Consider the following 16,925-nt stretch of genomic DNA (forward strand, 5'->3'; position numbering starts at 1 on the left):
TATATATATATATATATATATATATATATATATATATATATATATATATATATATATATATATATATATATATATATATATATATATGTATCTCTGTACATGTATTTCATTCATTTTTATTCTGCCTCAGTCAGCATGCCTTGGACACCGTATTGGATAAGCAGGTATATGACAAAAACAAAAGTGTTTGAAACTAGCTTAGTAAATTATTATATCTTGACATATTAACTCATTCATTTACCTACATTTATAAAGCAAGATTGCTGCATTGCTGTCGCTGCATCAAAGCACCGGACACTATGTATAATGGTTTGTCTCCCAAAAGAATTATGAAACTCAAAATCATATAAACCAGAAGAGCACATCATGATAACAGGTGCTGAAACATTGGTCACCACTCGCGACCACAACTGTTGAAACACTAAGTATAAACACATGCATACCACACGTACTGAAATCGTAGTGAACGCATCCAGACATGAAGATATTTAGCAGAAATAAACACATCTTCACCACGAGTTTTGAAATAGTGGTGAATAAGAAAATCTCCAATGCATGGCATTGAAAAATTGAGTACAAATACGAATGTTCACATACGAATTTATACGAATAACCTCTGACAAGCAAAAAAAATGTTTCATTTAGAAAGGAGCAAGTAAAAGTATTTTCCCAATGTAAAGTAATATCACGAACCAATACAATTAAGTCCGACAAAACTGAAACGTTTGTACATTTCTTTTCATATTTTTTTTTGCCAGTCATCATCATCATCATCATTCACGCAAACCGAAATATCTATGCAAACAGAGAAAGGAACCATGTTGTTATATGTATAATCATCATTCATCATCTGGTTAATATTTCCCTTTAGGACGGAGCGACACCTGGCTTGCGTTAGGATTAGGCGAGGACAGCTCAAGCAGCCATTTCCTTGCGAAGCACTCGGCGGAGCGACCTGACAGAGTCCCACTCCAAGTAGCCCCCCTGAAGCCAGCGCTCTCCTTCCTCGGCGCGGTATCCTTGCCGTCCATGCATCACGCGCAGGTTATCAAACACTATCATGTCGCCTGTTGGAGGTGAACATTGATATCCAGAATGAATCACACACACACACACACACACACAAACACATACATACACACAGTCACTCACCGGACTGAAGCTTCAGTTTCACAAGGTTATCGGTGTCGTACATCAGGTCTCGGAAGGCCAGGCCCGCTGCGTACCACTTCGCCGCTGCTTCAGAGGAAGAAACTTGGAAGCGCGAGTTACGTGACATCTGGTGCCAGTTCACGGTTCGGATGGAGCCGTCGACCTTCACACTGTCACAAATAACATATTCAGAGAAGTTATTTATCCATAACAGTGAGAGAAAACATAAAATCAATAACAGCAGCACTAGCAACAACAACAACAACAACAACACACACACACACACACACACACACACACACACACACACACACACACACACATCATCATCATCATCATCACCATCATCATCATCATTTTACTAACTCGATGATCGGTGCTCTCCAAGAAACGTGAAACTTGACACCATCATCGATCCCCACGTCTACAAATTCAACCAGGGTGTTTGCAAGCGTGTCAAAATACTCCGGATTGTTCTTCTTAAGTTTTGAAGCGACGGTAAATCCGTCTGATATCATGGTGTCGCCGCCCTCACCAGTGAACTGTTTGATGACGTGTAGTATCTGAATCTGTAACGATATTAAGATGTCACACACACACACACACACACACACACTCTCTCTCTCTCTCTCTCTCTCTCTCTCTCTCTCTCTCTCTCTCTCTCTCTCTCTCACATCGGGTTTGGCAGCCAAGCAGGGCAGGTCAGTGTGCATGTCGAGGCTGTCGCCAGTGTACGCCAGGTTGTTGGGGTCCACCCTACTGTGCACATTAAACGTTTCCCTGAAAGGAAAAAATGGCTTGAATTTGTTAACGTTTCAAAATTTTCAACATGTGATCAATCACGTTAGCTACAACGAAACTTTTCCACGATTATTATGGAAAACTTCAGTTGTAATAATAATGATGATGATAATAATAATAATAATAATAATAATAATAATAATAATAATAATAATAATAATAAAATTAGTTGCAAAGATTATGAACACAGAAGAACTGTCTTTCTGCAGACTAACCCGTAGTGAGTTGGTTTCAAGCGTCCGATGCGCTTGGCGAAGGTGTAGATCTGGTCTATCTCACAAGGCACATCTGACACCAGCACTACGCCCGTCACCTCAAGACTCTCCAGGAAGGTGAGGAGAGTATGGTCGTCGCGTAGAAATTCCGGGAAGGAGACGCTGGGCAACTTATCCTGCAGCTCACGCCCCCAGAGCTGCTGCTTCAGTCTGGTGACACATTATTCACATGTGTATTTGCTGCTCCATCGAAAACCATTTATCATCAGGATCTGCGTGTCCCCAACCTCCTCCAGTCATCTGTTTCTGCTGCGTCTTTCAGGCCACCAGAATAAAACTACTTATCACATTTCTTCATCTATTATTCCATATTTGTATATCGTCACCCTTGTTAACAAACTGTGTAATTCTTTGGTGATATCTGCATTTTGCTTAAATATGTTCTACACCACGCCGGCCACACATTGGTACATCTGCCTTTGTCAAGTCTAGTGTGTGTACGGTCTTAAATTCGCCTCAACTTTCTGCTTTTTTTATGTGAAAGTTTTCACCTCTGTTTTGCAAAAGCCAGATGAAAATGACAAGCAGTTTGTTTGTAAAGGTGACGATATTATCTATATTCAAAATATTTCACATTGAATTAGCCACTTAAGGCCCATATTTATCTCCATCACTGCCATGACGAAAATCACTGACGTCTTGCTGCTCCCTGAAAAGCTCCTTACAAAGAGTTATCGTAACATAATATCATAACATGCTTCGAGGATGCTTTTCCATATACGTGGAACTCTTTCACTGTCGGCCTTTTATCCACTCATTAAAAATGAAACTGTAAATGTAATACTTATGAAATGTTCAAGTTAGTAAAAACATGACAAACTTTACAAATGCAAACATTGTCTGATATTCAGCGGATAACATTTCGAACATAAATAAGGAACTTCCAACGCTCTCTTCAGTCACACAGAATAAAACTGTAAATTATAGTTAACATTCATTAAATGCTAGTCAAATAAATCATGCTAGCCCCAGTTTAAAGTATAATCTAATATTTTTTGAAGAAAGGAATACCCTCATCTTGAAAACAAAGTGTACTTACGTAATTTATTTTAGTAATTCTTAGATATATGTACGCATGAATCAGTCGCTAGAGAAAATGTAAAGGCATGGAGTTGTAGTACTGTACATTTACAGTAACAATGTTAGTGACGAGTAGGTTAATGGTAGATGGTAGACCTCCGAGTCCAACCCCTTTCAGAATTTATTTGATTCTTCTTCTTCTTCTTCCAGGAAGAAGGGCCACTTGTTGTGGCCCAAACTCGTGATTAGAAGACTTGAGGTGAAGAGTTAGCTAACACATACACACTGTGTAGTGTAGTGTAGTTTAGTGCATTGGTTAACACGCCCGGTTCGCATCCGAGAAGGCCCCAGGTTCGAGCACCGGTCGCGGCGAGGCCAGTGGGGGAGCCCCTGTTCAGCGGCAAGTAGGTACGGAATGTAACCCGAGGGGTTGTGGCTGTAGAACTACGTAATAGGATGCGATGAGAAAAGGGTCTATCAATGAACTCTAGCAATTGTATACAGGAAGCGGAGAGGCGTCCTTCCACACGCAGGTTGCAAAGTTTGATTCATCACGGTGATCCCAAGATAAAGCGAAGAGCATACTTCTGAATTACCTCCAGGCGAGGCGTTAGTAGTCAGGAGGCGTTGGCAATAAGGAGGCGTTGGTAATAGGGAGGCAGAATATTCATAAAGGGAGCAGATTATGAATATTTTTGAGTAAAAAAGAATAGTACCCTTGAGTTTTCCAGTAAGCTCTCGCAAAACACTGAGGCGATACCCAGTGGCAAACTTTGCTGAATATGACTCTGGACATGAGTGACTTTCACTCATTCAGTTGAATCGCTGTGAAGGAGGAAAGGCCAAAAGAGAGAGAGAGAGAGAGAGAGAGAGAGAGAGAGAGAGAGAGAGAGAGAGAGAGAGAGCACGTCAATAACAACTCTATCTAGAGATCAACCATTCCCGATCCAGTAGCCAACGTTGGAAACTGAAATACCAGCAGAAGACAGCTTCAGGAAGTAAACAGCATTCAACCTTGCAGTAGTGAAATCGTGCACCAGCAACTCAACAGACAGCTTCGCCATCGCGGGCAAGCGAGAGCTACCTCCAACTTCTAGGTCTGCGACAGTGGCGTCTGGTGGGCGCTTCAACCTGTGATAATGATTGTTATATTTTAAGTAGAGGATTGTAAGGTTATTATTTGATGAAAATGTTACACTGAGGTGTTTTAGCTCACACTGAATTTTCAACCGTCACGTGACGCGCATTGTGAACCTGTGTTTTGATAGAAATCTTTTCTGTTAATGCGCAACATTGAACACCCACACGTAATAATTCTCTTGCTGAGTTTGTATTGCGCATTCAGAAACTACACGAAGGTTCTTGAGTAACTTAATTCAGTATCTTATTTTGTTGATAGCCATCCATATCCATAATTTTACTATCTAGTAAGAGGTCTTTAAGTACCTGTATTCGCGTTCACGAGGCTCAGGCTTCGGTCCTCTGAAAGCCCTTTCGTGAAGCCAGTGTGCGTCGTATGTTCCCTGGTGACCGTCTGTCCACAGCATTTCGATTCCCTCTCCACCGTTACTCATCTAAAAAAAACGGTCCAGTGAATTAACTAACAACAGAAGACCTTTACATCATGGGACTTGTGAACCCTTTTGGTTTTACTATAGGAAACGAGTGACGACAGTACGAGTATTTTGTACAGGCTATTTTATACAAGCAGTGACCTATTGTTTTCTGGACTTTTGTGTTCAGTCAGGAACTGCTGACTTCAAAGCTCGAGTTTTTAAATGAGTTACTTCAATGCATAGTCTATACTGTAGTGTAACTACATATACTGTGCGAGTTCATTATGTGTAAATATGTAAACAATGAATTTGCATCAGAACACGCCACAGGTACACCCAATACTCACAAAGTTCAGCAACATTTTCACTGCATTACTAACCTTGACGTCTACACAAGCGACAGAAAGGTCAAGATCTTTGAGCATCACGCGGCGTGCCAGGGAGACGGGATGGTAGCAATTCGGACACTGGCAGTTGTCACGCAGCCAGATATAAGGGTACGAGTCCACACTGCCATCCTCCCAATGTACCTGCGTGTTTTGCAAGGCCTGTAGGTACACCCCTCGTGGGATGCCGGCGAACAGTATATCAGCAAGATATTGATAAGAACGTTCTGCTATTAGCACTAACCTGAAGCATTTTCTGGTCATGGAGGAGATTAACAGCGGCGATGATTGTCCCAGGCTTGGTCTGTGAAACCGTGAAGTCATCTGTTGTCTCCGCCTTCTGCCAGGCCGTCCTGTTCCTCGTGTGTAGGGCGCAGGCAGCATTGTTGAGAAGACTGCGCGAACATGTACCCGTTAGCTGATTAGTATCTTGGCTTTAGCGCAAATATATTTCATCGGTAATGGACAGTATGTCAGAAAGACGCATCACCTGCTCAACACTGAAAGACATGTGGGAGCTGCAGTTAAAGAATTCTGATCAAAACAAAAGCTTTATCTCATATAAAACCTTGGGTCAACTCAAAAACTGTATGTAAGTACTGTCGTGTGTACCGTGGTGTCTGCGGGAGGGAATGCCCACGGGGTCTCATCACTGCCGCGGCGGACCTCACCCTGGCCCAGGTCAGTCGTCGCGCTGCCAGCATGTTGCTCACCTTTTTCACACGGTCGCTCGCTAAAAGAAATCCACAAATCACAATTAGAATGATTTGTAAGGATGTGAATTCTCACTTTTATAATTAAGTTAATCTTATTTTCGTTTAGTGGATGAAGAACGTAATAAACTTGAAATCAGCAATCATACCAGAGAGAACATATCAAAAGATATTTCTGATGATACTGTGTCCTTGGAGCAGTGACAGAAATCAAGCCCTTATCTTCAGTCAAACCTGTACCACCATGACTGGGCTTTTTGTAGAAATACAAAAGTCATCTGAAAATGTCAACACCTATATTATTTAATTTATGTAAGGAACTTTGTTGCTTTCACCTTTCGAATGAGAACCGATGCATGTTAATGCCGCGGTAAGGCACATCAAAGTGGCATCAAACGAACAATTCAGGCTCACTTCACAATAGTTTAATGGAATTTTAGATGTAAACTTGTTCTGTTTAAGTTTTCGTATTTGTTACAGTGCGCAAGCGACGAGTGTTCCGTTCAAGGAGCACATTTTCCGATTGCGAATCCGAGAATTCACTGCAAGGCACTCTTGCAAGGACTTGGAAGCAGGGCCTTGTGAGGACAGGGCTCCACTGCTTATTCGCCACCCCCATTAAATTTGTCCCAGAGCATCCCCCAAAGAATGCACCAGCACTAATGGCCATTGGTAATCTAGAATATTAGAATAGTACTTGTTTATTTATTTTTTTCTTTAATGCCTTGTTTGCTTTTCCCCTACGTCTTACATCCATACACCATTATATCTCTACCTTCAAGTCTCCTCTCTCCCTCCTGCCCCTCTCTACCCTCAACCTTTATGTTAATATAAGGCTCCTATCACTGTAAGCCGTCTGCATCCCTCTCGGCCTCCCCATCACCCTTATATAAAAATCTACAGTAAATAAGATAAGATCCCGATAACCTCAAGTAGCTTTCTCCATTCCCCATAAATATTTGTGATAATGGCAAAAAAAAAAAAAAACACGTACACAATTAGGACAAGTGTGTTCTCAAGTCTGGGTGTTGAGGGGATGTTATGAAGGTGTAATTAGACACACCTGAAAATGATACCGTGTGCCTCGTAAAGAAGTAATGGTCAGATATAATATGAACGAAGCCAATCATACTTTTAAGTTTCATTAAGATAGATAAACATTCTTTGCCTTAATTTTAACATTGATTTTCGTAGGAAATTTCCGAAATATAAGGAACGTTACGTATTATCGTATTCTAGAAAAGTAAAGGATCGAGTAGGATTCCTGAGTGGTTATTCAACATTCCAATCTTACTTGGTAGTGGAAATTTGCAGAAAACACTAAACCACTGTGCATGGCTTTTGTAGCGTGACTCAGTAGATAGTTTAGCAGTAAAAAAAAAAAAAAAAACACACTTAAGAAACAGGAAGTCGAGAAAACATGAAGGTACTGGAAAACCTCTCTAAGAATAAATGACATGGAAATAAAAATCAATGATAAGATACAGATAAAAAAAAGGCGACACTCTTTCTCCTAAATCCCCCAATGCAGTATTAGAGAAATTTATAAGACCTTGAAATAGATAAGGTAGAAATGAAGATGAAAGGAGAGAGCTTGATTAATGTTAATGTAAGGAGTGTAGGCTGGTGAGTATGAGTTTGTTCATCAACCGATACTAATTGGTCACAATGTATGAACAATCACACACTTACCGATTTGTGTCTGTATTACGAAACGCTTTACTCCTTCACCACAACTATTTTCAACAGCCACAGAGTTTATTAGCCTGGATCTTTTTAAAAATATAGAAAATGTGTTAATCTGTCACTAAAGTCTTTTGAAAGTAGTAGAGGTGTGACGCAGAAGTGACTCAAAATATGGTCCTTAGAAGAGTCCTTAGATACCCTCCATGCAGGTGTGGTAGTTGTGAGTGTTAACACTTTCCCATCGCTCTGTCAGCCATTAGGAACCTTTAACTTTCAACCTTTATACCGTCTCGATGAGTGAGTGTACAAATGAACTACACTAGATGATTTCGTAAAAAGTTATGTTGGATAAATCTGAAAAAAAAAAAAAGATCCTTAACGAATACATTCTTAACCATGGAAATAAAATGGAGGATGAAATGATAAAAAAAAAAAGTATATGACCATATATATATATATATATATATATATATATATATATATATATATATATATATATATATATATATATATATATATATATATATATATATATATGTATATGTATATATATGGTGAAATTAAAAGCAGAAAGAAAAAGGAAAGAAACAACAGGTACAAAAAGATATGAAAAGTAAAGATTAGTGTAATAAATTTAAGATTTTGCCTTTGGCGCAATGCAAGACTAGAGACAAAGATAAACAGAAGAATTCTGGAGCAAAGCGAGGAGGGAACTACGAATATGGAAGTACAGAATACAGGCTCCATTGGACATTTTATCACCGACATAGTAGATCAAAGCTGGACTACCTGATTACATCTTATCCCAAGACAACAAGTAACTAAAAAAGAAAGAAAATCATCTGAAATAAAGGCATATCATAAGTCTCCTTCTGTTAATAAAGCAAAATTATCCATATCAGTAAAACAGCAATGTGGTGACCCCTCACACTCTTTACTCTCTCTCTATTCCTTCATTCCCTGTTCTTCCAGTATACGTCTCTCTTATCCAATCCTTCAGCTTTTTTCCCAAGATCTGAATATCTACACTCTCTAAGGAAGCCAACAAGAGGAACAGTAAAGTAATAAAGTAATCAGAGAGAGAGAGAGAGAGAGAGAGAGAGAGAGAGAGAGAGAGAGAGAGAGAGAGCAATCAGTATTTTAGTGGCAAGCCAGTAGGAATCTTTAGCAGAACACTTGATCAACTTGCCTATATGAATGATGGATGGTTATTGGTATGAATGTTTTATAAATGGACTGCCACGTGTAGGCCTATTGGCTTCTTATAGCTTACCTTATCTTCTCTTGTTTCCTCATCATACACACACACACACACACACACACACACTATTTGTCGTACAGAAAGTAAACACTGAAGGTGATGACAAATTAGTGAAAGTCAACCAGTGTCTTCTGTCTTATTCCTTTCGCTGGTAAACTCTGAAACTCTCTTCCTGGTTAGGTTATTTTTTTTCCCAAGACACGAACTGTTTCAAAAGAGACGTATCAAGAAACCTGTGAAGCTAAAATTGCCTCTGATTTTATTTCACTTCATCTATATATTCATGTATTTTTATTTATTTATTTATTTATTTATTTATTTATTTATTTTGTATTTATTTATATATTTTGAATGGCAAGTCCTTTACTTCACTTTTTTATTCATTCACCTTAACACGTAAAAAAAATATATGTTTGGCCTGATAACGTAAGACGTGCTGGTGTTTTTTTTTTTTTTTTTTTACCTTTGAGAGAGACAGGAAGTCAGATACTTGGCGGGACGAAGCTGGCGCGAATCTGAACGTCACTCGCCACGCGCGGCCAGCAGGATGAGGCGTGGTCACGGCACGAGAGGTTTGCAATATGGCGATTGATGTTTACTAATTTTTACTTGTCATGCCGAGGCACTGAGTGATGTGATCCGAGCATGGGTGTATATATTTATCAGTACATATTTGTAGATTATATTGATTTGTTCCTCATGATCGTAGTCAATGAACAGCAAACATTTAGCCATTTCTTTATCTGGCATCGCAGCCTCGCATGTATCAGTTCCGCTCATCTGATTCTCCTATGTCGACACATTTTATATAATAATGTATATATAATATATATAATATCCAGTCATCGAATTACATGTGATTATTTGAAACTACCGATTTACTAAAATAATAAATGAATAAATAAGATTAAATAGAATAAATATAAAATACCTCTACTTAAACCATGAATTACACAGTGGATGTGATATCACGCAGCCGGTCACTGTTGCTATGGCCACGAATTAAGCCATCGTGCACAGGTGAGCAGAGGCAAGGATGTAAGACGTGACGCAAGGGGCTTATCTCTGAACCTTCACCTTGTGCCCACATCACCTCTCTTCCAAAGACTGTGGCGCCTTACATAAGCCAGTTAATCAGTCAGTTCTTCATAAATCAAATATCAAATGTGTTACTTTTAACACATTACTCAGATGTTTCAAACACATGCTCAGATCTGAAAGAGAGCAATTATCTTACCAGCCACCAGCAAGTAATTAGAAAAATTACTAGCCAAGAAAAAGAAAAATAGTTGCCAGAAGAAAATTACAAATTATTCAGCTCACATTTTTTTTTTTTTTTATTTTGGCCCAAATTGAATACAAATGATAGATTTACTTCCATGAATATAAAAATAATCAGTTTTTATTCAGTAATTATTCAAACAAAAATAGTTCTGCATTTGCTAATTTTGGTGATATATATCACCATTTGTGACTGAGAAATATATTTTTTTTTCCCGCCATGTAATTTATTTATCCTCCATGGCAACTAAAATACGCGCAACTTTCAGGCCAGCGTGCAAGACTTGAATCTCAAAGTGACCGATGAAGGGTTTGGATTCCTCAACCTTCGTAATAATATTTTGCGATATTTGAAATTTATAAAATAATATCTTGCGTACAAATGGTACAATATTTCTCTAAATATCACTTTTTATCACCGAGACTCGTGTATCTCATTTAATGATCAATATATCTTTATCCCTCTTTATTTCATCTAGTTCCAGTCCCAGTCTCAATCTGCAACACTTGAAAATTCAAAATTAATTTCCTACAAATTGGGTATCTTCTCTTCTTTAAAGATCACTTTTCAATCACCGAGACACTTAGATTTCATAAACCGACTCATATACTCGTATCTTTAATATTCTTCTTTATCTCGTCTGTGTTGATTTCCTACAAAATGGGTATCATCCCTTGTTTAAAGATCACTTTTTAATCACCGAGACACTTAGATTTCATAAAACGAGTAATACACTTGTGCATCAGTGTTCTTCCTTTTCTCGTCTGTGTTATCTCAAGGTTACCGTGTCTGTCTGTTTAGCTATACTGCTTGCCGTCATGACCTCAAGATTTGATTCGCTTATCTCTTGAGCAAGCTCTTCACCTTCAATCAGCCGAGATATGTAACTTGAATTCATTCAAGAGGGAGGATTGAAGACACTTATCCTTCAATATTTTACTACCGCTTTAGACCCTTTTCTGGGACTGGCATCTCAGTGGGCCTTTTTTTTTTTTTTTTTTTTTCCCTTGGCCAGTATCCCTCCTACATGAAAAAATAAATAAATAAAAAATAAAATATATAATATATATATATATATATATATATATATATATATATATATATATATATATATATATATATATATATATATATATATATATATATATATATATATATATATATATATATATATATATATATATATATATATATATATATATATATAGATAGATAGATAGATAGATAGATAGATAGATAGATAGATAGATAGATAGATAGATATAGATATATACATTGTGTAGCGACATGATATGAAGAGGGATTGAAATTGAGCCCACGCGTGGTCAGTATCCACTTCTTCCGCATCGCCTCATCGGTGTGGAGCCTAACGGAAATAAACGTGGTAACAACTACCTGAATAAGCCGTTTTCATAATAACATGAAATACTGGTTAATGACGAGCACGTCACAGGAACTACCACAGACCGTGCAGTACTGATCGCGACCATCTTACTCTCATTTCCAGATGACTGCATGTAGAAAAAAAAAATTTTTTCAGTACTGCAACAAAAAAAAACAACAACATCCATTCAGTCCAGGTTAATTTCTTCCAAATTCCATGATTTTTTTTTTTTTACTGACCTTGATTACTCATATCCATACATATACTAGTTAGTTTCTCTTCAAAACCTAGTCCTCTACGTCGTATAATGTTATAAATTCAACATTTCACTGCCTAGTCCTCTACGTCGTATAATGTTATAAATTCAACATTTCACTGCGTTTGCTCAGCCTTGTGACGTCATGCTGGTTTTCCCCGTATGGCAGTGTCGGGGTGAGAGTCCAACCAATCAGCGTGCAGGACAAGGAGACTCGGGCCGGGCAGGTTGTACTTCACATTGTTTCCCTTGATTTGAGTGTGAGTTGTGCGGACATTGCTAGCGGAATCCCTTAAATTTTCATATTTGTATTCCGATATTCGTGGATTACTCATGTTATAGTCATACTAAGATGGCGTCCCAGGATGGAGATCATGATGGATATGTTCCCGGTCCTTATACATCAAAGAAAATTATCCAAAAGTGGTTGTTTTATGGCGGTGGTAGAGTCGATGTGTGTGAGGTTGACCAAGGTAAAGGGAATATACCTTTACCCTGATGTTGACAGTAGCGACCAAGGAGGCTAAAGACTTTATTATCTTCTCTGGTAACGACTCAGTGGGTGATCTACATTATATACCTGAGAAAGACTTATTCTGCTGAGAGAGGCGATGACACTGATAGTGCGAGGTAACGGACAAACCTGGAAACGTAATGTGATGTATATACAAAGAAAAAAAAAAAAGAAGGTGGGGGGGCGCCAAGAATGTGTTACCTGGCAACATAAAGTTGACACTACATGGCGTTGCTGGCACTCAGTACCTACGTCCTTCACTACCGATGGGTGAGTGTGGACATCATTGCCTATTCTTTATCTTCTGTTTGGTTTACAAGGCTCCGCTCCACTAACAAGTGGCACTCAACACATCCACCAGTATTTTACATTTACAAAACTATGTAATATAACATTCATTAAAGTTCATTTGCAATATCTCTATATTAAGAAAATATAGTTATAAAACAAGGTAATAATCCTAAAGCTTGACAATAAAGATCAGTGTTACTTAAATATACGAATATATGCAGGTCTCTCTCTCTCTCTCTCTCTCTCTCTCTCTCTCTCTCTCTCTCTCTCTCATATCACTGGGCACGTATAAGGCTTAGTTATTCAAGATATTGAAATAACATCCACATCCATGAACCAGGATGCTGATTTCGATGCTTTTGTTAAAAATCCCGTGGGTAGGGAGAGATTCGGAGCTCCGATGGACAGCCGGCCCACTAGCAGCTGCTGAGCACCTCCTCCCTCCCTGCTTGCACCAATACGTCTAGATCAGCACCGTATTATCATTACATTTCTTATTAGTGATTTATATATCATTTTATTTATTCATTTGTCTTCTTATTCATTTGTATTTCTCTGTTTTCTGAGACTTCTTTAGATAACCTTTAGATAACCGTTTCATGCTCCCAAAGTGCAGGAATTACTGTGATAAGATTGTGTGTGTGTGTGTGTGTGTGTGTGTGTCGCCCGGCAAAATAGATATAATAACATAAGAACATAAAAAATAAGAGAAGTTGCAAGAAGCCACCAGGCTTACGTGTGGCAGTCCCTGTATGAAATATACTTACCTATTTCCACTATCATTTCCATCCATAAATCCGTCTAATCTTCTCTTAAAGCTTCCTAATGTCTTTGCACTAACAACTTGATTATTGAGTCCGCTCCATTCATCTACCACTCTATTTGAGAACCAATTTCTTCCTATCTCTTTCTTAAACCTAAAACTTGAACCCGTTATTTCTTGTTCTGTCCTGGTTGCTGATCCTAGGAATTTTGCTTACGTCCTCCTTGTCATAATAACCCTTTTACCACTTAAAGATTTCTATCAGGTCCTCTCTTAACTTACGTCTCTCTAAAGAATGTAAACTTAACAACTTTAATCTCGCCTCGTAAGGAATACTTCTCATCCTCTGTATTCTTTTAGTCATTCTCCTTTGTACTGATTCTAACAGACCTATATCCTTCCTGTAATGTGAGGACCAAAACTGCACAGCGTAGTCTAGATGAGGTCTGACCAGCGCCAAATATAACTTTAGTATTGCTTCGGGTCTTCTACTTTTAACACTCCTAAAAATTAATCCTAATACCCTATTTGTCCTGTTTCTGGCCTCTATGCATTGCTTTCCTAGACGGGGTTCGGAGCTAACAATAACTCGTAAATCTTTTTTGTACCCTGAACTTATCAGAGTTTCTTTGTTTATTATATCATTTGTATCGTTCATTTCACTTGTATTCGCATTTCTTATACAGTAATTGTCACCCACACACGGTTAACCTTTCTTTTGATGTATTTACTTACTGTTTATATATATATATATATATATATATATATATATATATATATATATATATATATATATATATATATATATATATATATATATATATATATATATATATATATATATATTATTACTTTTTTTTTTTTTGCCTACTGCTGAACATAATCGTTCCACAAGGCTTAAATGGCCCTTCTAGGCTTATTTCCTGGATGGTCGTTCCCTGCGCGTGGTGGAGCAAGTAGGGTTTTCAAATGACGCTTTTAGAGACTCACACCGCTTCCCAGTCCTGTCCTATGCACTTCTACTTCAAGGCACGGGTGGTGGCGGCGCAGGGACGCTTTTCGGACATTTGACGATGAAAAAAAAAAAAAATGTTTCCTGCGGATATCGAACTGGCTACAAGTTAACTACCACTCCTTTCCGTCGCTTTTTCATCTCGTTATTTCGAATCTTTTGAACCCATCCCTAGCTAGCTATGATCCATCATGGTTGTAATGATTGTTACCAACCTATGAAGTGATAATAGAGGATGGATGTAACATTCGCTAGATGGCAGAGGAAGAGATCGTTGTGGGTCATGTCTGCAAATTTACCATGAGAGATGCTTCCTCTCCTACCGCGAGCTTGCTCCACAAGTCTATATACATGTACATTGGCCACCTCTCTAATGCAAGAGTTAACCGGTATTCTCAGGCATTTGTCCCGTTCGCTAGTAAACTCTAGAACCCTGCCTGGCTCTGTATTTCCTCCTTCCTTTGATTTGAACTCTTTCAAAAGGTGAGGTTTCAAGAGACTTCTCCAATTCTGGATGATGCTTGTGACTTTTCTTTTGGGACCAGCACCTTAGTGGACTCTTTTTTCACTCTTTTCGTTGCCCTTACCTATTGCCCCTCTTGAAAAAGGAAAAAAATTTAGGAAGACTAAATACTCGGCAACGTGTGAGATGCTTTATTGAGGGGAACGGTGCGAGGCAGGCAGACATGCAGACAGATGTAGATGGCGTTAGGGAAAGTGGTAGGGTACAGTCTGTTGGTGGAGGTGGGGTGGTGTAGTAGAAAGTGGTGACGAAGGAGGAAGAGAAGTGACGTATATCTGTTTCCGTTTACTGTAAGTTTTCTCATGTCTATGTTGCTGCTGTGGTGGTGGTGGCGCCGCCAGAACAGCAGCAGCAGCAACAACAGAAGCCGTTTCTGTTTTGGTCTTGGCAATGATATCATTACTGTGGGCGTCGCGAGCGTCCATGGCACCCTGCAGTCGCGTTCTGTGCAGGTTGAGAAGTGTGCATGATTAATACACACACACACACACACACACACACACACACACACACACACTGCGCCTGTATGTTAGTTATAACCCTCGTTGTAAAAGCGGTGAAGGCAATAAAAATTACTTTAATCACACACACACACACACACACACGCACACACACACACTGATACTTACGAAACTAATCCCTTCACCAGTGAGGCATTCCTTTATGGAGGCTAAAGTGGCAGTATCTGGAAACAGGAAAAGATACAACTGAATGAATGTATAAATGAATTATTAAGTAATGGAACATGTGTAAAAGATATGCATGAACTCAAACGCAATACCTCGATACTAACACCACCACCATCACCATCACTTAACACCACCACCATCACTTATAACACCACCATTACCACCACTAATACCACCACCATCACCACTGCCATTATCACCACTAACACCACCACCATCACCACCACTGACACCACCGACATCCCATCACCACCACCACCACAAACATCGCCATCATCACCACCTCTAACACCACCACCACCACCACCACTACCACCACTACCACTATTGGAGACATCACTGGGGCTCTATTCTTCCACAGCACAGTGTTTACATTACTAACTGCGATACATGTGTGTGTCTATGGTCCGTATTCTGAAACGCTTTTCTCTCTCACCACGACTATTTTCCAAGGCCACAAAGATATTAACCCGGCTTCTCAAGAGTGTTTTTCCTGTTAATAATGTGGTAATATTGTTAATATGTCACTAGAACCGTAAAAAAAATATCCTAGCCTACTAGAGCCTATTGAAAGTAGTCGAGGTGCGGGCATACACACGTCTGTCTGTGTGCTCGTCTGTCATATTTTATCAACATTGAGGTCAAATGTACAGATAAAACTAACACCATTCATGGTCGAGAAACTGTAGACGATAGTAATGAAAGAGAGTGTTCCTCTGACGTGGAAAGTCCTGCGAGACATGACGACGGTGGTGTCGTTAGTGTTCACTGGACACTTGCATGTTGGGTGAGAGCCAGTGATACATTTCCTTTGGTATTTGTAGAAGAGTGCATGAAAAGTGAGAAATAGTACAGAGAAAGTTAGTGCCCCTGGCGTGGCGGTGGTGGTGTCAGTGTTCACTAAATACTCAAAGGAATGTTGGGCAAGAGGTATTTGTATTAGGTATTTGTAGAACTGTATTAAAAAGTACAGAAAAAAAAAAATCACACGAGATATTTAAGTAATCTGGTTAAAAAAGACGATTAATAGAACCTTACGGGAGCACTTGGAGTAGGAAGACCATGAGGTCTGGACCTCATGGACAGGAATTACCGGAACGGAAGTCGAATTTGAGGAGCGGCCTTTGATAAAGCATAGCAGTAAACTGTGAGAAACTCAGCCTAGATATCACCTGGAACACAACAGTGTCAATCCTTGCGGCTTCCCGAGGGCACCTGCACCTTCATAATTTTTGCCGCTAAGGAAGAAAATGGGAGGGAAGCTGCTCACCTGGATTTGTGCGCGTTTCATCGAAGCACGTGCTGCAGACAGAGTCACCGTCAACCTCACCACACACACACTGTTCTGTGACGGGGAGTGA

The 16,925-nt window shown here is 39.2% G+C and overlaps 2 protein-coding genes and 1 long non-coding RNA gene across 8 annotated transcripts in view; 1 reads left to right on the forward strand and 2 right to left on the reverse strand.

The window, feature by feature from the left end:
- Nucleotides 1–100: 100 nt before the first annotated feature.
- LOC135108326 (gamma-butyrobetaine dioxygenase-like) lies at nucleotides 101–9,956 on the reverse strand. Of its 5 annotated transcripts, none has more exons than XM_064019183.1 (10): nucleotides 9,782–9,956; nucleotides 5,803–5,923; nucleotides 5,435–5,585; nucleotides 5,185–5,334; nucleotides 4,695–4,822; nucleotides 2,169–2,378; nucleotides 1,827–1,932; nucleotides 1,519–1,721; nucleotides 1,153–1,322; nucleotides 101–1,067 (listed from the first exon to the last, which is right to left on the reverse strand). In XM_064019183.1, exons 2-10 carry the CDS (start codon nucleotides 5,892–5,894, stop codon nucleotides 916–918), a joined length of 1,362 nt encoding a protein of 453 aa, XP_063875253.1. In that variant the 5' UTR covers nucleotides 5,895–5,923; nucleotides 9,782–9,956; the 3' UTR covers nucleotides 101–915. The 5 variants fall into 5 exon arrangements, with proteins under 5 accessions (XP_063875253.1, XP_063875251.1, XP_063875249.1 ...); XM_064019181.1 differs by having other exon boundaries at nucleotides 5,791–5,923; nucleotides 9,782–9,954; XM_064019179.1 differs by lacking the exon at nucleotides 9,782–9,956 and adding an exon at nucleotides 9,314–9,468 and having other exon boundaries at nucleotides 5,791–5,923.
- Nucleotides 9,957–11,979: 2,023 nt separating this feature from the next.
- The window catches only part of LOC135108330 (uncharacterized), a 13,589-nt gene continuing 8,643 nt past the window's right edge, over nucleotides 11,980–16,925 (forward strand). Inside the window, exon 1 of the long non-coding RNA XR_010272210.1 lies at nucleotides 11,980–12,556. This is a non-coding gene — a long non-coding RNA (uncharacterized LOC135108330). The remainder of the gene's footprint in view (nucleotides 12,557–16,925) is intronic.
- Nucleotides 14,993–16,925, reverse strand: part of LOC135108329 (uncharacterized) — a 26,224-nt gene continuing 24,291 nt past the window's right edge. For both annotated transcript variants that reach the window (XM_064019188.1, XM_064019186.1), the window contains exons 3-5: nucleotides 16,835–16,909; nucleotides 15,505–15,560; nucleotides 14,993–15,319 (exon numbers count right to left, since the gene is read on the reverse strand). In XM_064019188.1, the coding sequence (XP_063875258.1) occupies nucleotides 15,275–15,319; nucleotides 15,505–15,560; nucleotides 16,835–16,909 (176 nt within the window). In that variant the 3' untranslated portion in view covers nucleotides 14,993–15,274. The remainder of the gene's footprint in view (nucleotides 15,320–15,504; nucleotides 15,561–16,834; nucleotides 16,910–16,925) is intronic.

Source organism: Scylla paramamosain, chromosome 17, assembly GCF_035594125.1.
Source record: "Scylla paramamosain isolate STU-SP2022 chromosome 17, ASM3559412v1, whole genome shotgun sequence".
Lineage (NCBI taxonomy): Eukaryota > Metazoa > Arthropoda > Malacostraca > Decapoda > Portunidae > Scylla > Scylla paramamosain.

Bases quoted from the DNA above. Each gene is read 5' to 3' on its own strand.
- LOC135108326 (XM_064019181.1), bottom strand. From the start codon at position 5,894: ATGCTGGCAGCGCGACGACTGACCTGGGCCAGGGTGAGGTCCGCCGCG. The intron at 5,335-5,434 runs GTTAGTGCTAAT...CAAAACACGCAG, and splicing joins ATGACCAGAAAATGCTTCAG to GTACATTGGGAGGATGGCAG. The intron at 4,823-5,184 runs GTTAGTAATGCA...CGTTTTTTTTAG, and splicing joins TCGCTTGTGTAGACGTCAAG to ATGAGTAACGGTGGAGAGGG.